Source organism: Bos javanicus, chromosome 25 (genome assembly GCF_032452875.1).
Source record: "Bos javanicus breed banteng chromosome 25, ARS-OSU_banteng_1.0, whole genome shotgun sequence".
NCBI classification, from domain to species: Eukaryota; Metazoa; Chordata; class Mammalia; order Artiodactyla; family Bovidae; genus Bos; species Bos javanicus.
Genome location: NC_083892.1, coordinates 38,291,309 through 38,314,884, shown reverse-complemented (window position 1 = coordinate 38,314,884; position 23,576 = coordinate 38,291,309). Strand labels below are relative to the sequence as shown.

Here is a 23,576-nt window from a genome sequence, read left to right as displayed (position 1 = left end):
GAGACGCCGGCGCTGCGGGTCTCAGGCGCCCCGCCTGGAGCCTCCGGGGCGCGCTGGCCGCCGAGGCGGTGGCCGCGGAATCTCCTCCCCCGGAGCCGGGCGCTGCCGCCTGCAGCTCTCCAGCGCTCTGCACGGAAACGCACGGCATCCCGTGTTTGCCGGACGCGAGGTTGGCAACAGTACCCTTCGTGCGCGGTTCCTGAACCGGGCGCGGCTGAATCCCAGGACCGCGGGGGACTGGCACTTACTCTCTAGTCTGTGGAATCGGGCGCCTGAAGTCTGTCCCCAAAGGGTCTGAGCAAAGAGTAATGCAGGAGACACGGGTTCAATCCCTGGTCGTGGAAGATCGCACATGTCTGGAGCAACTAAGCCCAGGCACCACAACTCTTGAGCCCAGAAGCTGCGTCTAATAAAGGCTGTACGCCCTAGAGCCCTGTGCTCCGCCTTCGAGAAGCCATCGCAGTGACAAGCCAGCGCAAGCTCCAACTAGAGAAAGCCCACGCGCAGCAAGGAAGACCCAGCGCAGCCTATATATATATATCTGATAACGTTAAAAAAAAAAAAAAAAGTATTTAGATTCTTTAGGGGAAAAAAACTTAACAATGTGAAATATTATGAGCTGCTTCTTAGTCCTTTTGTAATTTTCAGAGCCCGTCTTACCGAGATCATTACCTGTTTTATTTCTAAACATGGAATCATAATGTTACAAAACTGACAAAACCACAGTTACCTAGTCCAGTTCCCCTTCTGGCCTTGAACCCCCTAAAACTAGGTTCTTGCGCAGTGATGCTCTCTTCCTGATTCTGAAATAACCCCAGTGGTGAGTCACCGTGGTCTTGGATTGCTTAATGCTTCCTTTCATTGTTCTGCACTGAATTGCGAAATACACCTAGGAGTCCACAGCCCTGGTCCTTTCAAGTTGATCGTAGTCACCACGGAGACTCTTCCCGTAGCTTGTTTCCCAATCTCTTGTTTTTGTATTGCGCACAGCAGGTTAGGATGTGTTGTTGTCAATTACATGGTAATACACAGAAGTAAAAATTCTGCTGATAACTGAACAAGCATATACTTTGTTGTTTTAGCTCAGAGTCACAGTGGGGCCTTTTTCCCAGGAGTTTGCATTGAAATTGCTTGCTTATGGCTTTAACTGTGTTACAGGGACTTCCCTGGTGAGCCTCCAAGCTTCCCTTGTAGGGTCACAGGTTCAGTCCCTGGTTGGGGAGCAAAGATCCTGCATGCCAGAATTTTTTGGCAAGGCCAAATAAATGAAGTAATAAATGTATTACAATAGGCATAGAATAAAAACAATGCCGTCAGCAAAGTATGAAATTCATTAAAAAAAGGAAAAAGAGCTGTACTCTTAATTGATTTAGTAAATCTTTTATTGGTGGTGGTTTAGTCTCTCAGTTGTGTCTGGCTTCTGGACCCCATGGACTGTAGCCTGCCAGGCTCCTCTGTCCACGGGAATCTCCAGGCAAGAATACTGGAGTGGGTTGCCATTTCCTTCTCCAGGGAATCTTTCACACCCAGAAACTGAACCCCGGTCTCCTGCATTGCAGGCAGATTCCTGACCGACTAAGATTCCAAAGTGAACATGGCCTTGTTCGTCATGTTTTGCAAAGCGGCTCCCTGGGTTCCATTTCTGAGCCTGCCCATGTCTCTACAGGTGGGTTGGCATCCTGATGCTGTACCTCATGCACAGAGGGAAGCTGGACTGCCCGGGGGGCGTCCTGCTCAGCAGCTACCTGATCGTGCTCCTCGTCCTCCTGGCGATTATCATAGGCACAGTGTCAGCCATCGTGTGTGTCAGCATGAAAGGTAAGGATGAGGCTTTTCTATTGGACACCTTTTCTTTCTTTCCTTTTTTTAAAGCAGAGCCTTCCTTGGTGGCTCAGCTGGTAAAGAATCCACCTGCAATGCGGGAGGACCTGGGTTCGATCCCTGGGTTGTGAAGATCCCCTGGAGAAGGGAAAGGCTACCCACTCCAGTATTCTAGCCTGGAGAATTCCAGGGACTGTACAGTCCATGGGGTCACAGAGAGTCAAACACGACTGAGCAACTTTCACTTTCTCTTTTAAAATATTTGTTTAATTTGGCCGTGCTGGGTCTTATTGTGGCACTCTGAGAGCCTTAGTTGTCCCATGTGGGATCTAGTTCCCTGACCAGGGATGGAACCCAGAGCCGCCCACAGTGGGAGCACGGAGTCTTAGCCACTGGGCCACCAGGAAGTCCCCTTCACTGCTTTTTACGGCTGAATGATGCTGCACTGAGTGGATATACATGGTTTACCCAACCGTTCGTCAGCTGGTGGGCATTTGGGTTGTCTCCGCTTTTTGGCTGTTACACACAATGCTGCTTTGAACATCGCATCTTGTCTTGACATAGCCGTTATGTGTTATTTCTCTTGGATGCGTACCTGGGGGGGCACTGCTAGATCATACGGTAACTCTAACTTTCTGAGGGGCTGCCAGCCTGTTTTCCAAGCAGCTGCCCCATTTTTCTTTCCCGCCAGCACTTCCCGAGGGCTCGTTTCTCCACATCTTCCTCAACACTTATTATCTGACTGACTGAGGACAGCCGTCCTACTGAAGTGGTACCTCGCTGTGGTTTGGAGTCCCTTTTCCGTGATGACTAATGATATTGAGCCTCTTTTCATATGCTTGGTAGCCGTTTGCATATCATTTTTGGAGAAACTACTGTTCAGATCCTTTGCCCAATTTTAAATCGGGTTCTTTGTCCTTCATTGATAAGCTGTAAGAGTTACATGGCTGCTCTTTTTTGTGTGCGATAGTGCATTTTTTGTGGCTTTGCAGGGTCTCTGCCGCTGTGCAGGCTTTTCTCCTGTTGCCACAACTCTAGTGCGGTGCGCGGGCTTCTCGTCGCAGGGGCTTCTCTCGCTGCAGAGCATGGCTCGCGGGCTCGCAGGCTCCAGTAGTTGCAGCACGTGGGCTCAGTTGTTGCGATTCCTGGGCCCTAGAGCACAGGCTCAGCGGTCGTGGGGCGTGGGTTCGTTGCTCTGTGGCATGTGGGGTCTTCCCCGACCGGGGATGGAACCGTGTCTCCTGCACTGGCCTGTGGATTGTTTACCCCCGGGCCACTAGGCAAGTCCCAAAAGTTACGTCTCTTCTTAATAACTTCTTCTATCTGTTACCGTTTTCTGCAGACAGCCACTTAGCTGAGAATGCCTGAAAACGTTGCAAAGCCTCCCTGTCGCTTACTGTGGTTTGCAGGATGAGCTGAGCAGTCTGCTGGCTGCTAAAGAAATGCATCAGTAAATAAGAGCTCATCAGTCAGAGGCAGGGCTGCCTGGAGGGCTGCCATCCAGCGTGCTTCAGGGTGTGTTTGCTGCCTGAGTGTAGGAGGAATGCCCAAGCGTAGATGATGGTGAGAGGACTGCGAGGGAGGAAGTAGCCGGTACACCCAGGGACGGAATCCAGGTCTCGACGTTTCCAAACCATAGACTGAAACTTAAAAGATGGTGGGAGATACAGAGAGCAGTGTTAGGCGGAGTGTTTCGTGAGAACAAGACCTCAGGGTCCAGACGAGCCAGAAGCATGGCGCGTGGCGAGTCGCGCAGTAACGTGTAGACTAGAGCGCTGTGTATTTTCACGTAGCTCTGAGAACATGGGTGCGTGGGGTCTGGATGAAGGCGGTCCCAGTCCTGGTCCCAGTCCTGCCGTCTAGTCGGACGCCCGGTCCGGAATGGCACCAGTGCCGAGGCTGAAGGAGAGGAGGGAGCTGGGATGCGTGCGTGGAGGTTCTGAGTGCGGTCGGATCTTCTGAAAGATGGAGCCTCCAGGGTGTGTCCTTGCGGAACAGGCTGTGTCTCCGGCTGTCCTGTACAGTCTGCTCACGGCAGTCTGTTCCGCGTGCCAGGGTGATGGCTGTAACGCTGGGTTAGTGAAGGTGAAGGTTTCCCAGTCGTGTCTGACTCTCTATGACCCCATGGACTACCGACCATGGACTTCTCCAGGCCAGAAGACTGGAGTGGGTGGCCTTTCTCTCCTCCAGGGGATCTTCCAACCCAGGGATCGAACCCAGGTTTCCCGCATTGCAGGCAGATTCTTTACCAGCTGAGCCATAAGGGAAGCCCCGCAGTGGGTTAAGGATACACTTTTTTTGCCCCCTTAAACGTTTTCCTTCAGAGATGTTTGGTGGTGTAAGGCCACGTTCACACCGCGTGAGGGATGGATGACCTCATGCCCCAGGCGAACCGGGCCCACCTCACCCGTCAGGGCTCGGCAAGCGTCTGCTGGGTGAGGGGTATCATGGGTGGATCCCTTTTCCAGCCGACAGCCTTCTCCAAACAGACCCAGTTTTATTTAGGACTGCCCCCGGCTGCTCACATAGTGTCAGACGCCTGCCCTCTGCCCCACGCTGGAGTGATCCTCGGGGGTCGGTGGTTGGTTCAGGACTGGACGTGTGACCTGGATCGGGCCAGTGAAATTTGGGGAGTCCCCGGGAAGCTCCAGGACATCCTCCCCTGCTTGCCTGGGAAAGATCCAGAAGCAGTGTGTTGTCCTTGGGGAGACGCTGCAGGAGTGATCTGCCGCCTCCCCCCGGGGCTAGGAGGGCACCCACGCCAGCCATGCCCTGCGTTTCCAGTCCTCTGAGTCAGGACAGGTCCTGCTGGTTTTTAAACCAGCCTGTGTTGGAGTTTCTGATGCTTGTAGATAAAGATACCAAAGATGGGATTTTATAAAAAACATGTTAGTTTAATTGCCAATAAATAACATTGTATGCTTTATTAACAATGTTACATAAATTTCAGTGACAAATACTGTAAAGTTAAGGGGAAAAAAAAAGGCAAATGGGATGATTCAAGTCAGATAACAAGTGGAGTAACCATCCCAACAGAGATGATGACTGAAGGCTTTCAGTTAAATGAGCCATCTGGATGAAGTCAGAATTTCTCTTAGCAACGTAGGGGTGTAATTTCAGCTCATTACCTTAGTAGAAACTATAAGGTTTCTAGTTTTGATTTGAAAACTCCCTGATGAAACCCTCTTGTTTCAACTATGTGGGAGGTTTAATTAGGGAAGATCCACCCTCATGAGCTTCCCAGGTGGCTCGGTGATAAGGAAGCTGCCAGTACAGGAGCCGCGGGTTCGATCCCTGGGTGGGGAAGATCCCCTGGAGAAGGAAATGACAACCCACTCCAGTATTCTTCCTGGAGAATCCCACGGACAGAGGAGCCGGTGGCTACAGTCCATGGGGTCACAAAAAAGTTGGACACGGCTTAGCGACTAAACCACACCACCCTCGCGAGTACCGTGTTTTGACAGAAGGCCCTCGAGGTCAAGGTGTGCCCTTGGCCACGTCTGGCTTGAGTTTGAGGAAGTCTTGCTCTCCTCGCCCTCTGTGACCCAGGCCTGCCCTCTGTGGCTTGCGCATCCGTGGCCCTGCCTCAGGAGGGGCAGTGGGGTTACCTCTCGAGACCGTGTCGAGGCCATCGTGTTCGGGGACGCGGTCACACCATCCATTCTGGGCACTGTCTTCGTGATGCCCACTGCAGCACCATGTCCAGCCGGCGGCTGACTGCCCCGAGGGGAGAATAAAGGTTGGCATAAAAGCAAGATGTTTCCCTAGGCAAGCATGCACATAAAAAAGAGGCTTTTTCCGCGTCTCCTGTCTTTTCTGGACCCTTCGCAGGAAGTCGCGTCTCCGACCGCCTCGCCTCTGTCTCTGCCCCACTCAGGCGGTGCCAGGGGCTGGGGTCCTGGGTCCGGGCGTGCAGTGTCCGAGCAGCCCCTTCCTCAGGATCCTTGGCCTCCGGGGTAGGCTGTGAGCAGATCCTCCTTCCTGTTTCTCTCTGGTGGTTGGCCGTTGTTACAGGATAATTCTCTTTAGAGACGGGGTGGATTTCTGCAGACCTGCACTCCTTGCCCCTCAGGGAGAGAGGCAGCCGTATCAGTTATCTTAGGACTTTCTGCTTTGTGGCCTCAGTGAGGCCTGATGGCGTCCAGTGTTCTAAAACGTGACCCTCAGTAATTCGTTCTAGTGGGAGGTAGCTTTGGGAATTTCAAAGCTGTTTTCTTATCAAATTATGTTTCAGAAATCTTAGGGTTGTGTTTTTTTTCAGTTACTGCTTTTGTTTGAATTGTGTGGTGGTTTTGACGCTGAAATTGGTGTTTATCACAACTTCTCCTGAAGGGGGAGAGCTGGTGTTTTACACCAAGAGTTAATGATACTTGGGTTTGTCTTACAAACGCAGTTTTAAATGTTGTGTCTCGGTGGTGGGCGTCCACAAGTGGTCTCCGGGTCACACTTGTTCTCTTCCCAAGAGTGATGCCCACGGGGTGCTGGTGAGGCAGAGAGCCTGAGTCATGCGGACCTGGCTTTAGAAAGTGCTTGCTGAGCTCTGTGAGCCTCTGCTTCCTCATCTGTGAAGTGGGGTGGTGACTGCTTCACAGTCGTCCTGAGGGTGGAGGCGTTTCGGGTGGGCGGTGTGACAGGTGGTCCTGGACCTTCCCGGCTGTGAGGCCTGGGTGACCGCCTGCCCCTGCTCGCCTGTGACAGATCTGTTTCACGTTGCTTGTCCTGGCGTAGTTGTTAATAGAGCCTCGTTTTGCCCTCAGAAGTATCCCGATGTGGAACGTGACTTTATGGTCAGTGTAGTTAGAAAACCCAGAAGTGTATGTGTGTTTTTTTTTAATTATTTATTTTTGGCTGCATTGGGTCTTGGTGGCTGAAAGCACAATCTTTTCTTGCGGTGTGTGGGCTTACTTGTTCCTGGGCATGTGGGATCTTAGTTCCCCAACCAGGGATCGAACCCATGTCCCCAATATTGAAAGGCAGATTCTTAACCACTGGACACCAGGGAAGTCCTCCCAGAAGTGTTTTTAAGCCCCAATGAGTCTAAGAAATAATTCTGAAGCTTTTGTCACGCCTCGTATCCCTCGCTTTGCCTCTCACTCTCAGAGGTAGGCAGCGGTTCCCAGTTACGGGTAGAAACGCCGCTGGCGGGGGTGCAGCCAGCACAGATCTGTGCTGCGGCCGCCGTGTTTCTGCCGAAAGGAGCCGCCCCATCCCTGCGGAGGCCAGTGTGCAGCATGGACGTGCTCTGTGTTCCAGGGACCATCTGTAATCCAGGACCGCGGAAATCCATGTCCAAGCTGCTGTACGTACGCCTGGCGCTCTTCCTGCCAGAGATGGTCTGGGCATCCCTGGGGGCCGCCTGGATCGCAGATGGCATTCAGTGTGACCGGACAGTGGGCAACGGCATCATCGCGACCGTCGTGGTCAGGTGAGGTCCCGTCTCCTCCTGCGGGCTCTCGTCCGAGGTGTGCTCGAGGTGGGGTCCCTGCAGGGACCCTGGTGGCGTGCAGGCTTCCTGAAGTAGTTAGACACGAGGCGGGAATGGTTCATGGTCCAGCGCACACTTCCGGCTGTGGTTCCCTTCCTTGCCAGCTCCCACTTTTGTGCATGCCCTCCAGCCCCTCAGAAGAGGGAAGAAGCCTGAGACCAAAGCAGGGCACGAACTACAAGTGGGACAGGAAGCTGCACGGTGTGCGGGACTGCCGCAGAGCACAATCCACTGGAGCAAGGCTTTTGCCTTTTCCAGCTAAAAATCGTACAGATGATCTAGCCCTGCCCCACGGGCTGTGAGTCAGGGTAGGGGCTCCCGCCACACTCTCGAGCCTTGCAGCCGAGGCTGCGGCGGCCCTTCCCGGGTCACCTTCCTGAAGCACACACGCTCCTGCACCCACGGTGCCCTGTGCATCGCGGGCAGCCTGGAAGTATTGAAACATACGGATGAAAGGGCTTCCCAGGTGGCGCTAGTGGCAAAGAATCTGCCTGCCAATGTAGGAGACTCAAGAGACGTGGGTTCCATCCCTGGATTGGGAAGATCCCCTGGAGGAGGAAATGGCAACCCACTCCAGTATTCTTGCCTGGAGAATCCCATGGCCAGAGGAGCCCAGTGTGCTGCAATCCATGGAGTCCCAAAGAGTTGGACACAACTGCAGCGACTGAGTGCAGTGTGTGGATGAAAGCCGTTCGTGCATGGCCCGAGTGCAAGAAGCTTCCCTGGTTTTTCCGAGCAGAGCCCTGGGGCCCCAGGGAGTAAACCGCGGTCAGGGGCAGGGGCTTCTGGACCTGGCCGCGGCTCTGTCCACCACGCAGCCCCCTTTTCCTTTTGTGGCTCTGGGGGCTCCATTCTTCGCCAGGCCTCAGTTGGCTGTGGGCTCATAAGGAACTTTCTCGAGGAACCAAGTTGCCTGCCCCAGCCAGCTCCCTGTCTTCCTTGGTAGTTGGAGCCCCAGCTGTCCCGAGGCAGGAGATGGCCCCCCGGAAAGGCGCCCTGGCCCCACGTGGCTGAGGGGCTGCAGGACCCGGGTCTCAGCCCGCCCCCCCACCGCCCTGCAGCTGGCTCATCATCGCCTCCACCGTGCTCACCATCCTCATCGTCTTCGACCCGCTGGGGGGCAAGGCGGCCCCGGGCGCCCCCCTGGGCCCCCAGCCCCTGGACAGCCGAGAGTCCAGCCAGCTGCTGAGTGGCCTCAGGACAGCGGCGACCGGCGTGTGGGAGACGCGAGTCAGGCTGCTGTGCTGCTGCATCGGCCGGGACGACCACACTCGCGTCGCCTTTTCGAGTACGGCAGAACTTTTCTCAACCTACTTTTCAGTAAGCCACCGGGGTCTGCTCCGTCTCCTCCTCCTGTTATGTGAATGCTTCTTTGGGGCAGATGAGTTCTCCGCGTCTTGAGCCCGTCTCCCTGTTGACAGAACGTAGCTCCCGAGGGCGAGTCCTCTGGGGGTTGGGGGAGGTGGGGGGCTCCCTGTCCCTGTCCCGGGAGGAGAGGCTCAGATGAGGCCCCGCAGACTGACTCTGGGGCTTTCCCAGTCTGGGGGTCTTTTTAGGCTGGCCCTGCCCAGCGAGCATGAGCCCAAGCTTGTCAGCCTCTGCCGTGGGCCCTTCTCAACAAGACCTCAGCATCTCTAGCAGCAAGGGTGTAAACGAGACTAGCACCGTTTGTTACTACAAACAGGGCACATTTGCCTGCTTTATGGGCATGTGTCATAGATTAAAAATAGCTGAGTCACGTAAGTGAAATCTGAGGATAGGAATCAATGATGTGATTATGTCCCCCAGTGGGTTTAGTCTGAGGGCAGGAGAGTAAGAAACACCAGGTTCACGTGCAGGCGTCCTGAGAGGGAAGGATTTTCAAAAACGTCTGTTCACTTGGGACTCTGTGCGCGCGCGTGTGTGTGCGTGTGAGCTGCGTACACCTGGGCCCTCGGGGACTCGTGGCCATTGCCGCCGGGTAGGTGCTGACCTGCAGTGGTTTCCCATCCAGGACACGGACCTGGTGCCCAGCGACATTGCGGCCGGCCTCGCCCTTCTCCATCAGCAGCAGGACCATGCACGGAGCCCCCCGGAGCCCACCGAGGTAGTCACCCACTCCCCCGGGCCCTTCCAGGTAAGCCTACATTTCTGTTGGGTTGTGCCCTTTTGACATTTATACCTATTTGTAAATTAAAAAAAAAAAAAAAAACACCAGTTTTAGGAACAGTGATTGGCGTCTTGATGTGTGGACTTGCCAGTGGTTTGGCGCCTGTCAGGCGAGGCCCCTCCGCATCCCCTGGCCGTGAGGTGGGGGAGCCGACTCCTGGCCAGCCCACCACCCATCGTGTGTTTCTTTCCCCCGCCAAACATTCTCTTTTAGGAAACTGGCTGTTGTCTGCACATCAAAACTTCCTTCTGGGATGGGACCAGGTTCTCCCAGAGTGCATGCACTCTTTCCTCTAAGCCTGGGGAGCAATTCAACTTTGTTTGGTGGTTGCTTTTCCGCCACAGATTTCTGTGCTTTTGAAAGAGAAAATTGCCCGAGGATCATTTGTCTGTCTCAGCCGCTCATTCAAGCCCCTGGTTCCCAGCAGCCCCTGTTGCTACACATGGTGTCTACACGCGCATCCAGCAGGAAGTCACGGGCTTATTTCACCAGAGCTGCAAAGTCCCGAGGGATTTTTGCTGCTAACTTGTGCATTCTTCTAAACGAGGAGTCTGGACTTCCTGGTGGTCCAGCAGTTAAGACTCTGTACTCCCAGTGCACGGGCCGTGGGTTTGATCCTAGTCAGGAAACTAGAATCCCACATACCACATAGCACAGCCAAAAAAGTCAGGGGGTTCTTTCTGTATTCAGGGATCAGTTTTTCCAACAGAAGTCCTCCAAGAGGTCTATTCCCTGAAGAAAGAAAGGGAAGAATCAGGAATTTGAGTTCGGGTTTAAGATCATAGCATGTTCTGCCAGAGATCAATCAGCAAGGACCTACTGTGTAGCACAGGGAGCTCTCCTCGATGTCCTCTAACATCTGATGTGGGGAAAGAATCTGAAAAAGAGTAGAGTGTGTGTGTAATGGAATCACTTGCTGTACACCTGAAACCAGCACGGCCGTGTAAACCAGCCACACTCCAACGTAAAACGAGAATCCAAGGCGGGCGGGCAGTGCCGACCCTCTCTGTGACGGGCTCCCCTGACAGGAGGCTGTTTCTCTGCCCCGCAGGAGGCCGATCTGGACGCAGAGCTGGAGAACTGCCACCACTACATGCAGTTCGCAGCCGCCGCCTACGGGTGGCCCCTCTACGTCTACAGGAACCCCTTCACGGGGCTCTGCCGGGTCGGCGGAGACTGGTAGGTCGTGCGAGGCCTCCACCTCCCTGCCGAGGTCGCTTGCTGTGGTGTCCCGACTCTACTTTCTAATCACATTCCCCTGTTCTAAAAGCTTCTTCCTATTTTGAAATATCTCAGAAACTACACGTGCAGTGCTGACCACTCCCGCGTCCTATGTCTGGAGCCCCGGTTGCAGCTCGCTCTTGTCCCGTGTGCTGTGTCAGTGCCTCTCCATAAACATATGCGGCCCCCCCCCACCCCGAGAAAAAACCATCAGAAACGGAGTTCTGGACATCATGCCCCTCTCCCCAGTTACTTCAGCTTGTGTTTTTTAAGAACGAGGTCTCTCTTCTTTTTTTTTTTTTTTTTTTGTGTAGCAGAGTTTTATTAGAGTATAAAAAGGGACAGAGAAAACTTCTGACATAGACATCAGAAGGGGGATGGAGGATGCCCCCCCGAGGTCTCTCTTCGACATAAATTACAGGACAAATGTCAAATTCAGCAAGTTTGCCATCAGCTATTCAGTTTTCCTGACTGTCCCAGGAGTAGCCTCGGTAGCACATTTTCCTTCGGTCCAGGATCGTGTGTTGCACTGAGCTGTCACATCTCCTTAGTTTTCTCCAGTTTGGAGCAACTCCTCAGTCATTTTTTCATATCTTTCATGATACTGACATTTTGAAAAGGACAGTCTCGTGGGTCGTAAGACAGTGTTCACTCTGCCTTTGTCTCGTGGTTTCTTCACGAGTGGTTCAGGTTACACATTTTCGGCAGGAATGCCCCACGCAGAGCGTGTGTCCTTCTCGGTACCTCGTACCAGGCGATGATGCTGGCTTGTCCGTTCCTGATGAGGTTAGGGTCTCTTCCCATCCCTATTGGTTTATTTTTTGAACACGTTAAGTATTACCATGGTTCCAGACTCTAGTAAGAAGCGTACATAGGTATCATTTAAAGGCCGTTAAAGGGACTTCCCTGCTGGTCCAGGGGTTGAGAATCTGCCTTGCGATGCGTGGGACGCAAGTTCAATCCCTGGTCAGGGAACTAGGATCCCACGTGCTGTGGGGCAGCCAGGCCCCAGTGCCACAACTGGAGTCAGTATGCCCCAGCGAAAGATCCCTCACCACAGCTAAGGCCCAGTGCAGCCAAATAAATGAGTAAATGTCTTCAGAAAGCCATTAGAGGTTAGCCAGACAGAGTGTGAATACTGTCCTCAGAGTCCTCGCATTTGCTGGGGGACGGGCCGGCGGGCTGGGTCTCCCGGGCGCAGCCGCGACACCTCTGCCCCCATTCCAGCTGCAGACGCAGGACCACCGACTACGATTTGGTCGGAGGCGATCAGCTCAACTGCCACTTCAGCTCCATCCTGCAGACGACGGGGCTGCAGCACCGAGACTTCATCCACATCAGCTTCCACGACAAGGTAGAGCGGGCCGCGCCTTCCTCTGGGTCCTCTGGGGTTCTGGTGGAGGTTACACACGAGTCCCCTGGGAAAATGTGCGGAGACACGGACACAGACACACGCTCACCCCCAAATCTCACGTGCTGCTCCGGCGGGTTCACGCGTGCCCGTGATGCTCCCCAGGGTTAGCGTGAGATGGGCAGACAGCTTCTACTGAAGAGCCGTGAGCTGCACTTGGCGGGAGCCCCACACGGGTGCCAGGGGTTAGTCGCTGACGATTCTGGGTCTGGCTCCATGGTGTTCATACTGGGCAGCAGGCCTCCCACTCGGGAGGGTCTCGGAGTTGCCGGGCAGGTTAGCGAACCCATAGCAGCCGGTCCGTCTGGTGCCAGGGGCTGTCCTGTGCTGCTTCATGGCTCCCTGCGTGGTCTGCAGCGGCGCCAAGAGCCCAGAACCTCGGGGAGCACAGCAGTTCATGTCTGCTGTTCAGGAGACTCTCCCGGGGAGCTTTCACATCTCTGGAGCCCAGGCCACAGCTGTGCTGTGGGAGCCCGGCTCAGGAGGAGCCCCCACAATTGCAGTGCACAGACAGTTTGGGGGACCCCTGTGTACTGTACTTGAGCCCGTGGGCTCCCATACGCCTGCAGTGTAGACCCATCTGGGGCGTGGGAACATCTCACACCACGCTGCTGAGGTCAGAGCATGTGGGCGTACAGAGAAGGCGTGTTCTCACGTCACCTCTGTCTGCTGCCCAGCTCGGTGCGGGTGCCTGGAGCCCCTGGTGATGACCGCCGCTCCGTGATCACACTGCTCAGTGATCACTGGTGAAAGGGCCGGTGGGCTTAAAGACGGCAATTTTCCACAGAAGGCTCGTGTCTGCTCTGGGGGCTCTTTCAAGACGCCTTTACACCGCCACGCGTAGAGCCCCTCTCGGGGGCCTCCGGGGAGGTGAGGTCGCCAGGCTCCGACACACGCCGGCTCCCCAGGCACAGGCACCGTCCCCTGGTGTCCCCAGTGCCAACCGCCTGCGGGTGTCTGCTGGGCCCCGCACCAGCGGGAGGACTGGGTGCCGGGCGCTCAGCGGACGAAGGGCCGGCTGTGCTGACGCCCGTCCTCTCCACCCCCAGGTGTACGAGCTCCCCTTCTTGGTGGCCCTGGACCATAGGAAGGAGTCAGTGGTGGTGGCCATCAGAGGGACCATGTCTCTGCAGGTACGGAGCCCGCCCACCCGCCGGGGAGAGGGGCGCGGGCGGGGCCCAGAGCTGGGAGATGAGCCAGGAAGCCTCCGTGACAGCACCCGCCCCGGGGAAGCGGGCCCAGGGTGTGAAGCGGGCCCTTGGAAAAGCAGGTGAAGCCTTTTCCTTCTCACTGAGAAATGTTGTAAAGTTAACACTGGCAAGCTGGACCCGCTGCTCCCAGGGGACTGCCCACTTGACTCCCCAGGCCCCTGACCCTGGTGACCCTCCCCTTGAATTTTCTGCACCCAAAGCCGGAAAGAATACTAAGTGAAGTCATGCAGTCGAAAGTCACCCCGCGCTCTGGGTGTCCGCTGGCCCGACCCCGTGTCGCCTCCCCAGTGTCCAAGCTCGACTGCCCGCGGGTCCCTCAGGCGCGTCCTGCCACCTGGCACTCCCCCCCACCCCCCGCCTCACGCGGCCAACGGCCTCTCCCCACACGCTGTTTCAGGACATCCTCACGGACCTGTCTGCGGAGAGCGAGCCCCTCGACATTGAGTGTGAGGCGCAGGACTGCTGGGCACACAAGGTAGGGCTGGGGGCGTGTGGTCTGGAGCCTTCTGTCGGGGGCACTCAAAGCGGTCGGGGCAGTTCCCCTCCAAGCCTTTCCTCTTAACACTTCCGTGTAGCGAAGGCTGCTGATGCCCAGTGCCATGCGGCACGACCTCCCCAAAGCCCTGAGGGGTTCCTTTTGATTTTTAAGAGAAAGAAGCAGGTTCACAGCGACTCAGTGACTTGCCAGCAGCCACACACTTACTGGAACAAGTGTCAGAGTGGGCATCTGAGTGCCTCTTCACCTGTAACTGAGGCAGTCCTTGACCACAGTGAAGAAAGCGTCAGTGCAGCGCAGCGCAGGCAGGGCCCCAGGGCCCCTCCCGAGACGCAGGCGCCCCCAACCCTCCCGAGAGGCAGGCGCCCCCACAGCCTCAGCACTTCCTGCAGCTCCTTCCGCAGTTCGCGATGTCACAATACCCACTTCTCGTTTCACTGTGACTGTGCGCTCTGGGGGTGGGGTGGGGCGTGGGAGCCGCCAGCCCCTGGGAACCACCATTTTACTGTCTGCGAATTTGCTTGCTTTACGTTCCTCGCGTAAGTGGAATTATATTTGTTCTTCGTGACCATCTTACTTCACTGAGCATAGTATTCTCAGGCTTCACCCACGCAGTAGCGTGTCAGAATTCCCTTTGGCTGTCGTGAGGAACACGGCTGTGCAGCTAACGGCTCGAGTCCCCACTCTCTGTTCCGGGGGATCTGCCTGGAGGCCGGGTGGCTGGGCCTCCTGCTGTTTCTCCGTTGAAGGTTTCGAGGAACCCCCAAGCTGTCGTCCAGCACAGCTGCACCATGTCACATCCCCGCCAGCAAACTACGTGGGTTCCCGTTTCCCCATGTCCTCGGCGAGACTCTTGACGGAGCCGCCCTTGGTGGGGTGAGGTGGTGTCTTTGCAGTTTTACTTTTTCACCTGATGACTGACGAGGCTGCAGATGGAGGGACGTCCAGAATGGTTCCCTGAAGGGCAGCCCTGAGGAATCAGGGGGGAGGGCGCTGGGCTTGCGCTGCTCTTCTACGTTCATGTGTGATTTGTAACCACAACATATTGCTCCTGTAGTGATCATTTTTTAAATAGAACGCTTAGTTTTTATAAAAGTGTATGTTCCTGCCAGAGTGCGGCTGCTGGCAATTGAGGCCCCGTGTCCTGTCTGGACAGCTTTTTTCTTTCCAGGGTTTTCTGTTCTTACTGTTTTTGAGGGTTTATGGGGTTTTGTGTGTGTGCCGGGACACTCCAGAGCAGATCCAGGCTTTTGGATTTCATTCTGCTACCAGTTAGGAGCTTCACAGTCCTGGGAATGTGAATTCTTTCCCATTAACCCTTAGTTGTCTTTTTGTCCCTGAATTTCACAGGAAAGTCCAGTTTATTACTAGATGTGCGTGAAGGAAAATAAGAAATTTAAGATGTAGTATAGAGACCTACCAACCAGCCAACTGCCCTCAGAGCCCAGCGGCCTTGGTGTCTTGCCTCTGTTCTTAAACGTGTTTGAGCCGCAGACCCAGGCTTCGTGCTGCGACGCTGCTCAGCCGAGGCCTCCGCCACCTTTTCACCCAGCGACAGCTCCTGCCCTCCAGCCAGGAGCACAGCTGCTCAGGGGCTGAGGGTGAGACTGTTCCCTGCTCTTGGCCTGGGCACCTGGTTCTGGCTCCGACGCTGTCCAGGCTGTGTGGCTGAACATCCTCTTGGCGTGTCACCCGTAACGCATGTGCCAGGGAGACCCACCACCAGCCAAGTTGTGGTCCAGATGCCATGTGACTCTGGCTGCCCTGGACAGACAGCTTGAGGGGTGCCTAGCTGGCGGAAGTCGACCTCACCGCGTGGCAGGCGTGGGAGGAAAGGGAGCTCTGGCCGGTGGCCCAGACCGCCTGGCTTCTCATAGGTGATGCCGGGGTCCGCGTTGTGCTCACAGGGCTACAGAGTCACGGGCTGGGGAACGTGCAGTAGCGTTCGGCACCACCAGAAGAGTCCCATCTCATGTGGAATTTCCCCCGCTTCATCCTGTTGGAGATCAGGCTGCCGGGCCTGGAGTCCTGTGCTGTCATGTAGGAAGCGTCCTGAAAACATTTTTGGTTTACAAGGTTGTCCCTCCTCGATTGGAACTACTTAATGTTCAAGAAGTCTGTTTTGTGAACAGCTGTATTTGTTAGAAAGTTGTACTTTATTTTTGGAAATTGAGAACTGACCTCCCTAGAACTTACTTCCAGTGGTTTCAGCACGGCTTTTGCCGGAATGGTGGCTGCTTCATCACTGTTTGCGATTTTAGAATTTTGGTTTTTTGCCATCATTTTAAAAGATCAGTCGCTTATAATCTAAACCTGACCAACCCTGGGAACTTGGCGAAAGTAAATTGTGGGACGTCCATACAGCAAGATGCTGTGCGGCTCCAGGAAAAGCCATAGAGACATCCACTGACTCGGAAAGGTGTTCCTGAGGTCACCTCTTGGTTGTTGGAAATACCTCTCGCGCCCCTGCTCTACGCCAGGCTCCACACCAGCTTCCAGGAACACAGCAGTGGGCAGTTGATGAGGCTGCTGGTCCCAGGGTGGCCCATCCTGCGTGGGGGGACAGAGTCACAGAGGGGGGCCCATGTAGTCCTGCCACACCCGACAACCAACAGCTCCCTGTGTCTGCACTTGCAGGGCATCTCTCAGGCCGCCAGATACGTCTACCGCCGACTCGTCAACGACGGGATTCTGAGCCAAGCGTTCAGCATTGCACCTGTGAGATTTCAGCTTTTCCTTTCTCTGGCCTTCTCTGCTGTCTGCTCTCTCGGCTGTTAACCTCTCTGCTCTCGCCCCCAGGAGTACCGGCTGGTCGTCGTGGGGCACAGCCTGGGCGCGGGCGCCGCGGCGCTGCTGGCCCTCATGCTCAAGAGCCCGTACCCGCAGGTCAGGTGCTACGCCTTCTCCCCGCCCAGGGGGCTGCTCAGGTACTCCTTTCCCTTCACTTACGATAAATGGTCAAACTGGTACTTTGTCTGCAATTTAGTTACAATTCCTCATCCTCAGGAGAAGTCTGTGTCAAAGCATTGTTGGTTGAAAAAAGACGGGCCAGCCTTTCATGGGTCTCTGGACCACGGCTATAACCCCCTAGACGGTGCAGCGTGAGGCCCGTCTTCAAATTGAGCTTTAACTGGCGTGCGTGATAGTAGTTACGGCTGTGAAACACGGTCAGATGCTCACTTATTGTGAACTGACCACAGTAAGTCTAGTTAGCATCTGGCGTCGTAAACAGTTACAGAATCTTTTCTTCCCTTAACAAGAGCTTAAGAGCTTTCACACATGCAGGACAGTACTGTTAACTGCAGTGGCCGGGCAGCGCCTTACCTCCCAGGGACTCACTCACTTTACAACCAGCAGTTTGTGCCTTCCTTCACCCGTTTCACCCCCCTCTCAACTCCCTCCGTCTGCTATGCCTCCCACCCTGACAGCCAGCAGTCTCCTCTGTGTGCCTGAGCTTGGTTTGTGTTTCCGGTTTTCACATGTAAGTGAGATCTTACAGCATCTGTCTTTCTCTCTCTGACTTATTTCACTGAGCATACTGTCCTCAGGTCCAAACATGCTGTCCACAAACGGCAAGGTTTTGTTCTTTTTTAGGTGAAGACAGAGTGCAGCATGTTTATTATAAGCATACTGGTGTTAAGTACACACCAAAGTTGCTTACAGTAACAGGCCTGTTGATTTTGAACAAAAGCACAGATTCTTTTGCTTTTGTTAATTTTTAATTGGAGGATAATTGCTTTACAGTGTTGTGTTGGTTTCTGCCGTACATCAGTGAAGATTTCACTGTTTTTTATGGCTGAACAGTATTCCGTTTTATACACACACACACCTTATCTGTTTTATGCACTCATCCATTAGCGGATAAGTCGGTTGTTTCCACGTCTCGGCTACTGTAAACAGTGCTACAGTGAACGTGGGGGTGCAGGGATCTTTCAGGCGTCTTTGTTTTCTCTGGATAAATACCTTGAGGTAGAATTGCTGGATCATTTTTTGAGAAAGCTCCATACTGTTTTCCGTAGTGGCTGCACCAGCTTATGTGCCCACCAGCATCATGCAGTCATACCCTTTCCTCCACATCCGGGGCAGTGCTTGTTACGTTGTGTTTTTTTTTAATTTACTTATTTATCTGGCTGCCCTGGGTCTCAGCTGTGGCGCGTGGGACCTAGTTCGCCGACCAGGATTGCACCGGGGCCCTTACACTGAGAGCTTGGGGTCTCCGCCCCTGGGCCACCAGCGAAGTCCTTCCCGTGCTTTAAAAACAGCTGTAGCACCTGTGTACATGTTTCAGTATGATATAGTTTGAATCTGCGTGATCTTGAAATTTAGAGGAATGGAATTATACTTTTGGTTACTTCCCCTTTTATTTCACATATTTGATGCCTGTAAAACATTGTGTAAATACTCGTTACGTTTCATCATCTATCACAAACCATCCGTCTGTTCTGCTGGCGACAGACACTGGGCTGTGCTGGGTCCTGGAGTGTGTGCCGGCTCTGTGTAGCGGCTGCTCCTGTTCACACCCTCACCAGTGTGCACCAGTCTCCACATTCTCACCAACACTTCAGTGTCAGATGTAAACCTCTTTCCCAGTCCGATGGGTGCACAGTGAGGTTCCATTGTTTGACACTTCCGTGATGAAGCCACGTCTTTCCATACAATTATCGTCTCCACTCTGATGAAGTTCCTTCCGTCCATTTCTCTGTGTACCTTATTTTTGCATTGTGTACGTATTCAGTACCTCGGCTGTTCATCGGTTGCAAGTATGTGTTATAAATACACTCACTCTTTGATGTCTTTTTACTTTAAGTCTTCAGCTTATGAGTTGTTTAACGCTGATTTGTCGTTCTCTTATGATTTTTGGGTCTCTCTTATTTAAGAAATCTCTGTGCTAAGGATGTAGAGCTAGTCTCCTGTCATATCTTTTAAAAGCCGTTTAGTCTGGCCTTTCGCCTTTATTTAGGTCTGTGATCTGTTCAATTCTGTGGTTTTGTGTATAGTGTGATTCAGTTACGTTTCCTCCCCTCGCAGCAAGCGCAGCATCTCAGCACGGTTTCACTAAGAGCCCGTCCTTCCCTGTTGCTGACACGCAGCGCCACTCCTGCCCGTAGGAGGCGTCCACGTCCACCCTTCCCCGCTTCCTGACTATGGACACCACACTGGGTTAAGGCCCTTATTTGTCTGCTCGGTGCTGACACCTAGGACTCTCAGCAAGTTGCTGTAACTGCAGTCTCATTTCTCTCCTCCTCTAGAGGATGGAGAACAAGAGTTGAGTTCTGGGGACACTGACCGCTCCCTGGCTTGGCAGTTAACTCACTTACTCTTGGAAGCCTCCCTGAAGCAACTTTTTTATTTCAGCAAATCCCTTTATGAATACTCCAAGACCTTCATCGTGTCCCTTGTCCTGGGCAAGGACGTGATTCCCAGGTGAGCATGCTGGCCGCCCCAGCTGGGCTCGGGCTGGCGGGGAAGGCCGAGTGCCGAGCTTCAGTCTGGCCTTCTGCTCGACAGGTTGAGTGTAACCAACCTGGAAGATCTGAAGCGGAGGATCCTGCGAGTGATCGCCCACTGCAACAAGCCCAAGGTAACTCAGGGGCCCTGGGGCCTCCCCACCCGGCTGTCTGGGGCCTCCGGAGGCTGTTTCTCATTCAGAGCCTTGCAGTCCAGGGCTCTTGATGCTGCTAGAAACTCCTCCACTTCCCTCACAGACCACAGACACGCCCGGAAGGCAGATGGCTAAGCAAGCACAGATTAAATGCTTCGATAGAACCATCCCTGTTTGGCTGAGTCATTTGCTCTTTGTCATCTTTAGTCCTGTCCTGACAGATAGCATTCTGATGCCTTCAGTCCCAAAGCTGAGAAAATAAGGCTGCCAGAGTTTTAAGAGGCGCTGGTCCTGCTGTGCTGTGGGCTGTCCTACCTAAGCTCTGAAGTTAATCCTGAGGTTAGGGCTGACAGTGTCGTGTCCCCCCTGCCACCGCCCCCCAGCATCAGGCTGCAGGCCGGGCTCTCCTGCCCTTCACACCGGTTGAGGCTGGGTGGGCCTGTCCCCTGCCAGTGTGCAGACAGCTGTGCTGGTCTGGTCTGACCACGTCTCCAAAGATTTGCAGCCTCTTGGCTCAGGCCACAAGTACACTTAGGTTTACCAGTAGAGAAGGCTACCCGTAATGTACTGAAGAGCTTTTTTTGTTAAAGGGCAAGATTAAAAATGACTCTTAGAATACTATTCAAGCCGGGGTAGGGGACAAAGTATACATAGCTGTGACCAAAAAAAATTATACCAAAATGTGGTTTATTTAGATGGGATTAGAGATGATTTTTACTTTTTAACATCTTCATTTTGTGAATTTTTTGTTGTTGCTAATCAGAAAATTTTAAAGTAAAAAACAAACTTTCTCATCACTTCCTGCATATTAAAAAAAAAAATACATATATATATATATGTTTTTAAGGGAAAAACTGGTTTACGGACTTGCCTTAAAAGAATTGAAGATCATTCCCCCCCCAAATCTGCTTGAATTTGTTTTCTAAACATTGGTTCAAGTGTGATGGCATCAGTGCCTCAGAGACCCTGGAGTTTGGGCCCTGCCTGCCACACTGCTAAGACTCATGTTGAGAAACTAGAACGCTGGACCTCGCGGCTGTGGGGTCACCGCCCCCAGACCCCAGCTCCCGAGTCTCAGGGGGTCTCTGGAGTCACGCGGGCCGCCCCCCTTCTCCCTGCAGTACAAGATCCTGCTGCGCGGGTGCTGGTATGAGCTGTTCGGAGGGAGCCCCGAGGACCTTCCCACCGAGCTGGATGGAGGCGACCTGACGCAGCCCCTCCTCGGGGAGCACAGCCTGCTGGTGCACGGGTCCCCGGCCTACAGCTTCTCCAGCGAGTCCCCGCTCGAGTCGCCCACCAAGTACCCGCCACTCTACCCTCCCGGCAGGATCATCCACCTGGAGGAAGAAGGCACCTCAGGGAGGTGAGTGTGGGCACCCCCGCCCCCGCGGTCGTCACCCGCCAGCGGCAAGAGGCAGCCCGTGGGGTGACGCGTGAGGCGGCGCTCACGGGCTCGCGTCTCCTCCTCCAGCTGCTCCTGCTCCCCTGCCGCTCGGTACACCGTGAGGTGGGCCCACGAGTCAGAATTCAGCAGAATACTCATCGGCCCCAAGATGCTCACAGACCACATGCCAGACATCCTGATGAGGGTCCTGGACCACGTGGTGTCCGACAGGGCTGCCTGCGTTTCCTGCCCGGCCCAGGGAGGCTCCAGCGTGGACCAGGCATGACCAGGGCGACTGGGAGCTGCTCGGACTGTGGACCCCACTGGGGTTCCGACGAGGCCAGTAGGTGGATTCGCATCGATCAGAAGTCGAGGGTCTGCTACGTGACTAATTTGAGAAGCACTTTTGCTCACAGTATTTGCAGACGCAGGAGCTAGGAGCGCACTGAGTGATGGGCAGGTGTGCAGAGAGCTGCAGGGCACCCTTGCTCATAGGCCTGCCGCTTCTGGGCATCGGGCTTTAGACCCTAATGGACCTGTAAGCGCTTGCCCCTGGGGCCACCCTTTCGGAGACTGGGTCCTGCCTTACGACGCGTAGGTCAGCCTGTGGGTGGTTTTACCGGTCACGTTTTGAATGTGTTTTTCTGTCCACTATCAACACACACGAAGCCTCCAGTTTTCTTGCAGCTCTCCACGGCCCAGGCATCTGACTGTACCCCACCCCTGACGCAAACCCCATGAAGTGGCAGTAAGCGGACTTGTTTAGAAAGCACAGACCCACAAGGACGGGACAGAACAAGGAGATGGCCAGAGGTAAAGGGACTTCTGGGTGAAGTGGGAAAAACAGAACAAACCTGTTTACAGAGACACCCCGGCCACCTCTGCCTGGGGCAGAGCAGACGCTGGGGGACTGGCCAGAGGGATAGCGGGAGAAGCTGGCTCACCCGCCGCGCGGTCGGGGGCACCGGGTCAGTGCTCCTCAGTGCCTCCCACTCGGCTTCCAGACCTGCAGACCTCCGGGGCCGCCAGCGCCCTCAGGCCAGGCAGCTGTCAGAGGCATACCACTCTGGCTTTTGAAAACGTGTGAAAGCTCACGTGAAAAACTTCGACTAAAATGCCACATCACTTTCATTTCTCAATGTAATCCCTGCACATTCCCAGCGGCAAGAAGGAAAGCGATCCTGGGCCCCTGACCCACCTGCTTGCTCGGTGTCAGATCTGCTGTCAGCTTTCAGTGTCCAAGCTCGAGCCGGGGACTGCCCAGCCGCCTGAGGAACAAGGGACCCAGAGAAACAAACCTGGGCGAAGCTTCAAACCCTCCTGGCTACAGCCTGGGAACAGGGAGAGTGCTGCAGCCACAGCCTGATCCACAAGCTAGAAATCGAAAAACACCTCCTGGACAGGAAGAGCATGCAAGATGGAGGCCAAAAGCAACGCCTGAATGCGGGGGATGGGCTTCCAGACAGAGGAGCCCCCTGGGCACAGGGTCAGGAGAGAGACCCGCCCAGGACGCGAAGACACGGGCAGACCCCGTGAGATGCGCGCGATGACACGGGCAGACCCCGTGAGATGCGGAGACACAGTACCTCGCCCTCCAGAGTGAAGGGCAGAGGTGACCAGGGGGAGGGGGCGTCCTTTTAAAGAGTCAGAAGAGGGACTTCCCTGGTGATCCAGTAGCTAAGCTAAGACCCCGTGCTCTGAGTGCAGGGGGCCCGGGTTCAATCCCTGGTGAGGGCTGGTTCACACAGGCCACAACGAAGGGTTCCATGCTGCAGTGAAAACATCCTGCATTCTACAGCTAAGACCCAGCACAGCCAGATAAATGAGCTTCTTAAAAAGCCAAAGATGTTACTTTCATCCTGGAATTTTAGACTCAACCAAAAAGTATCTGGGTATAAGAGCTCAAAAATAGACAATCCACATATTTCTCAAGAAGCGCCTAGAAAATCCATCAAGATGAGAAAGTAAATTAGAAATGACTCCTTAGTCAAGATACAGAAGATAAAAGATGAATGCTAAGAGAAGCGGTGGTCAGAGGGCTCTGTGCCTCTAGGGAAATGAAAACTGATGGACCGTCTGGAAAGATCCAGATAACCGATGGAGAGATCAGCGTTAGATTATCAGGTACACAGGAAACCAGGCAAACCAACGACTGTCCCTAAGAAACCACGGACTGCAGGGAAGGCAGGTTCCCTCACCACACGGCTGAGCATCTCCGTGGCCGGGGCAACGCAGACACCAGGTACCAGTGCCACCCAGCAGGACTGTATCGAAGGAGCGGGAAAGGTGTGTCGAGGGTGGGAATGTCATGGGTGATGGCTAGAACCAAAAATACAAGGAATAAGAGCACGCGGTTTAACCTGAGCCCTGGGGAGGGTAGAAGCGGAGGTGCCATCAATCACCAGCGGCCAGTGAGTGAACTAAAGCCTCCAGAAAACCCCAAGGGGCAGGGTCTGGAGCACTTCCCGTCTGTGAGCCTGTGGAGAAGTGAGGAGAGCCACACCCCCAGCCCTTCCCCCGCACCTGCCCCTCTAAGGTCTCTTCCATCTGGCTGTTACATCCTTTTATGATAAACTAGTGACCTGGTAAGAGAGAAAAGCATATGATTCAGACATACTGTGGAGTCTCAAGTATCAAGAATTACTTAAGAATTACTTAAAAGAACTCAAAATAGACCCCTCTGGGGAGGGTGTGAAAAGGAAAGACTACTGTTTTCATAACAAACCTTTAGATGTGGTCTTTAAACTACATTATTTATCTTTGATTAAAAAAAGAATAAAGAAAATTTTAAAAACC

General features: G+C 54.2%; 1 protein-coding gene and 1 long non-coding RNA gene across 6 annotated transcripts in view; one reads left to right on the top strand and one right to left on the bottom strand.

Annotated features, from left to right (window-relative positions):
• LOC133238756 (uncharacterized) overlaps window positions 1-16,436 on the bottom strand; it is a 21,092-nt gene extending 4,656 nt beyond the window's left edge. The window contains exons 1-3 of one of the 3 annotated variants that reach the window (XR_009733618.1): window positions 14,002-16,436; window positions 10,276-10,332; window positions 249-10,187 (exon numbers count right to left, since the gene is read on the bottom strand). This is a non-coding gene — a long non-coding RNA (uncharacterized LOC133238756). Of the gene's footprint in view, window positions 1-248; window positions 10,509-14,001 lie in introns of those variants that run through there. The other 2 variants (XR_009733616.1, XR_009733615.1) reach the window with 2 other exon arrangements.
• Window positions 1-23,576, top strand: part of DAGLB (diacylglycerol lipase beta) — a 23,831-nt gene extending 255 nt beyond the window's left edge. The window contains exons 2-16 of one of the 3 annotated variants that reach the window (XR_009733614.1): window positions 1,667-1,818; window positions 7,075-7,246; window positions 8,368-8,626; window positions 9,300-9,422; window positions 10,507-10,634; window positions 11,904-12,030; window positions 13,137-13,220; window positions 13,696-13,773; window positions 16,432-16,512; window positions 16,594-16,721; window positions 19,150-19,218; window positions 19,303-19,375; window positions 20,518-20,759; window positions 20,868-21,593; window positions 21,942-23,576. Coding sequence is in view for 2 of the 3 variants with exons in the window: in XM_061402197.1 (XP_061258181.1) it covers window positions 1,138-1,169; window positions 1,667-1,818; window positions 7,075-7,246; window positions 8,368-8,626; window positions 9,300-9,422; window positions 10,507-10,634; window positions 11,904-12,030; window positions 13,137-13,220; window positions 13,696-13,773; window positions 16,432-16,512; window positions 16,594-16,721; window positions 19,150-19,218; window positions 19,303-19,375; window positions 20,518-20,759; window positions 20,868-21,066 (1,947 nt within the window). In the remaining variant the exon portion in view is untranslated. Of the gene's footprint in view, window positions 1-1,047; window positions 1,170-1,666; window positions 1,819-7,074; window positions 7,247-8,367; window positions 8,627-9,299; window positions 9,423-10,506; window positions 10,635-11,903; window positions 12,031-13,136; window positions 13,221-13,695; window positions 13,774-16,431; window positions 16,513-16,593; window positions 16,722-19,149; window positions 19,219-19,302; window positions 19,376-20,517; window positions 20,760-20,867 lie in introns of those variants that run through there. The other 2 variants (XM_061402197.1, XM_061402196.1) reach the window with 2 other exon arrangements.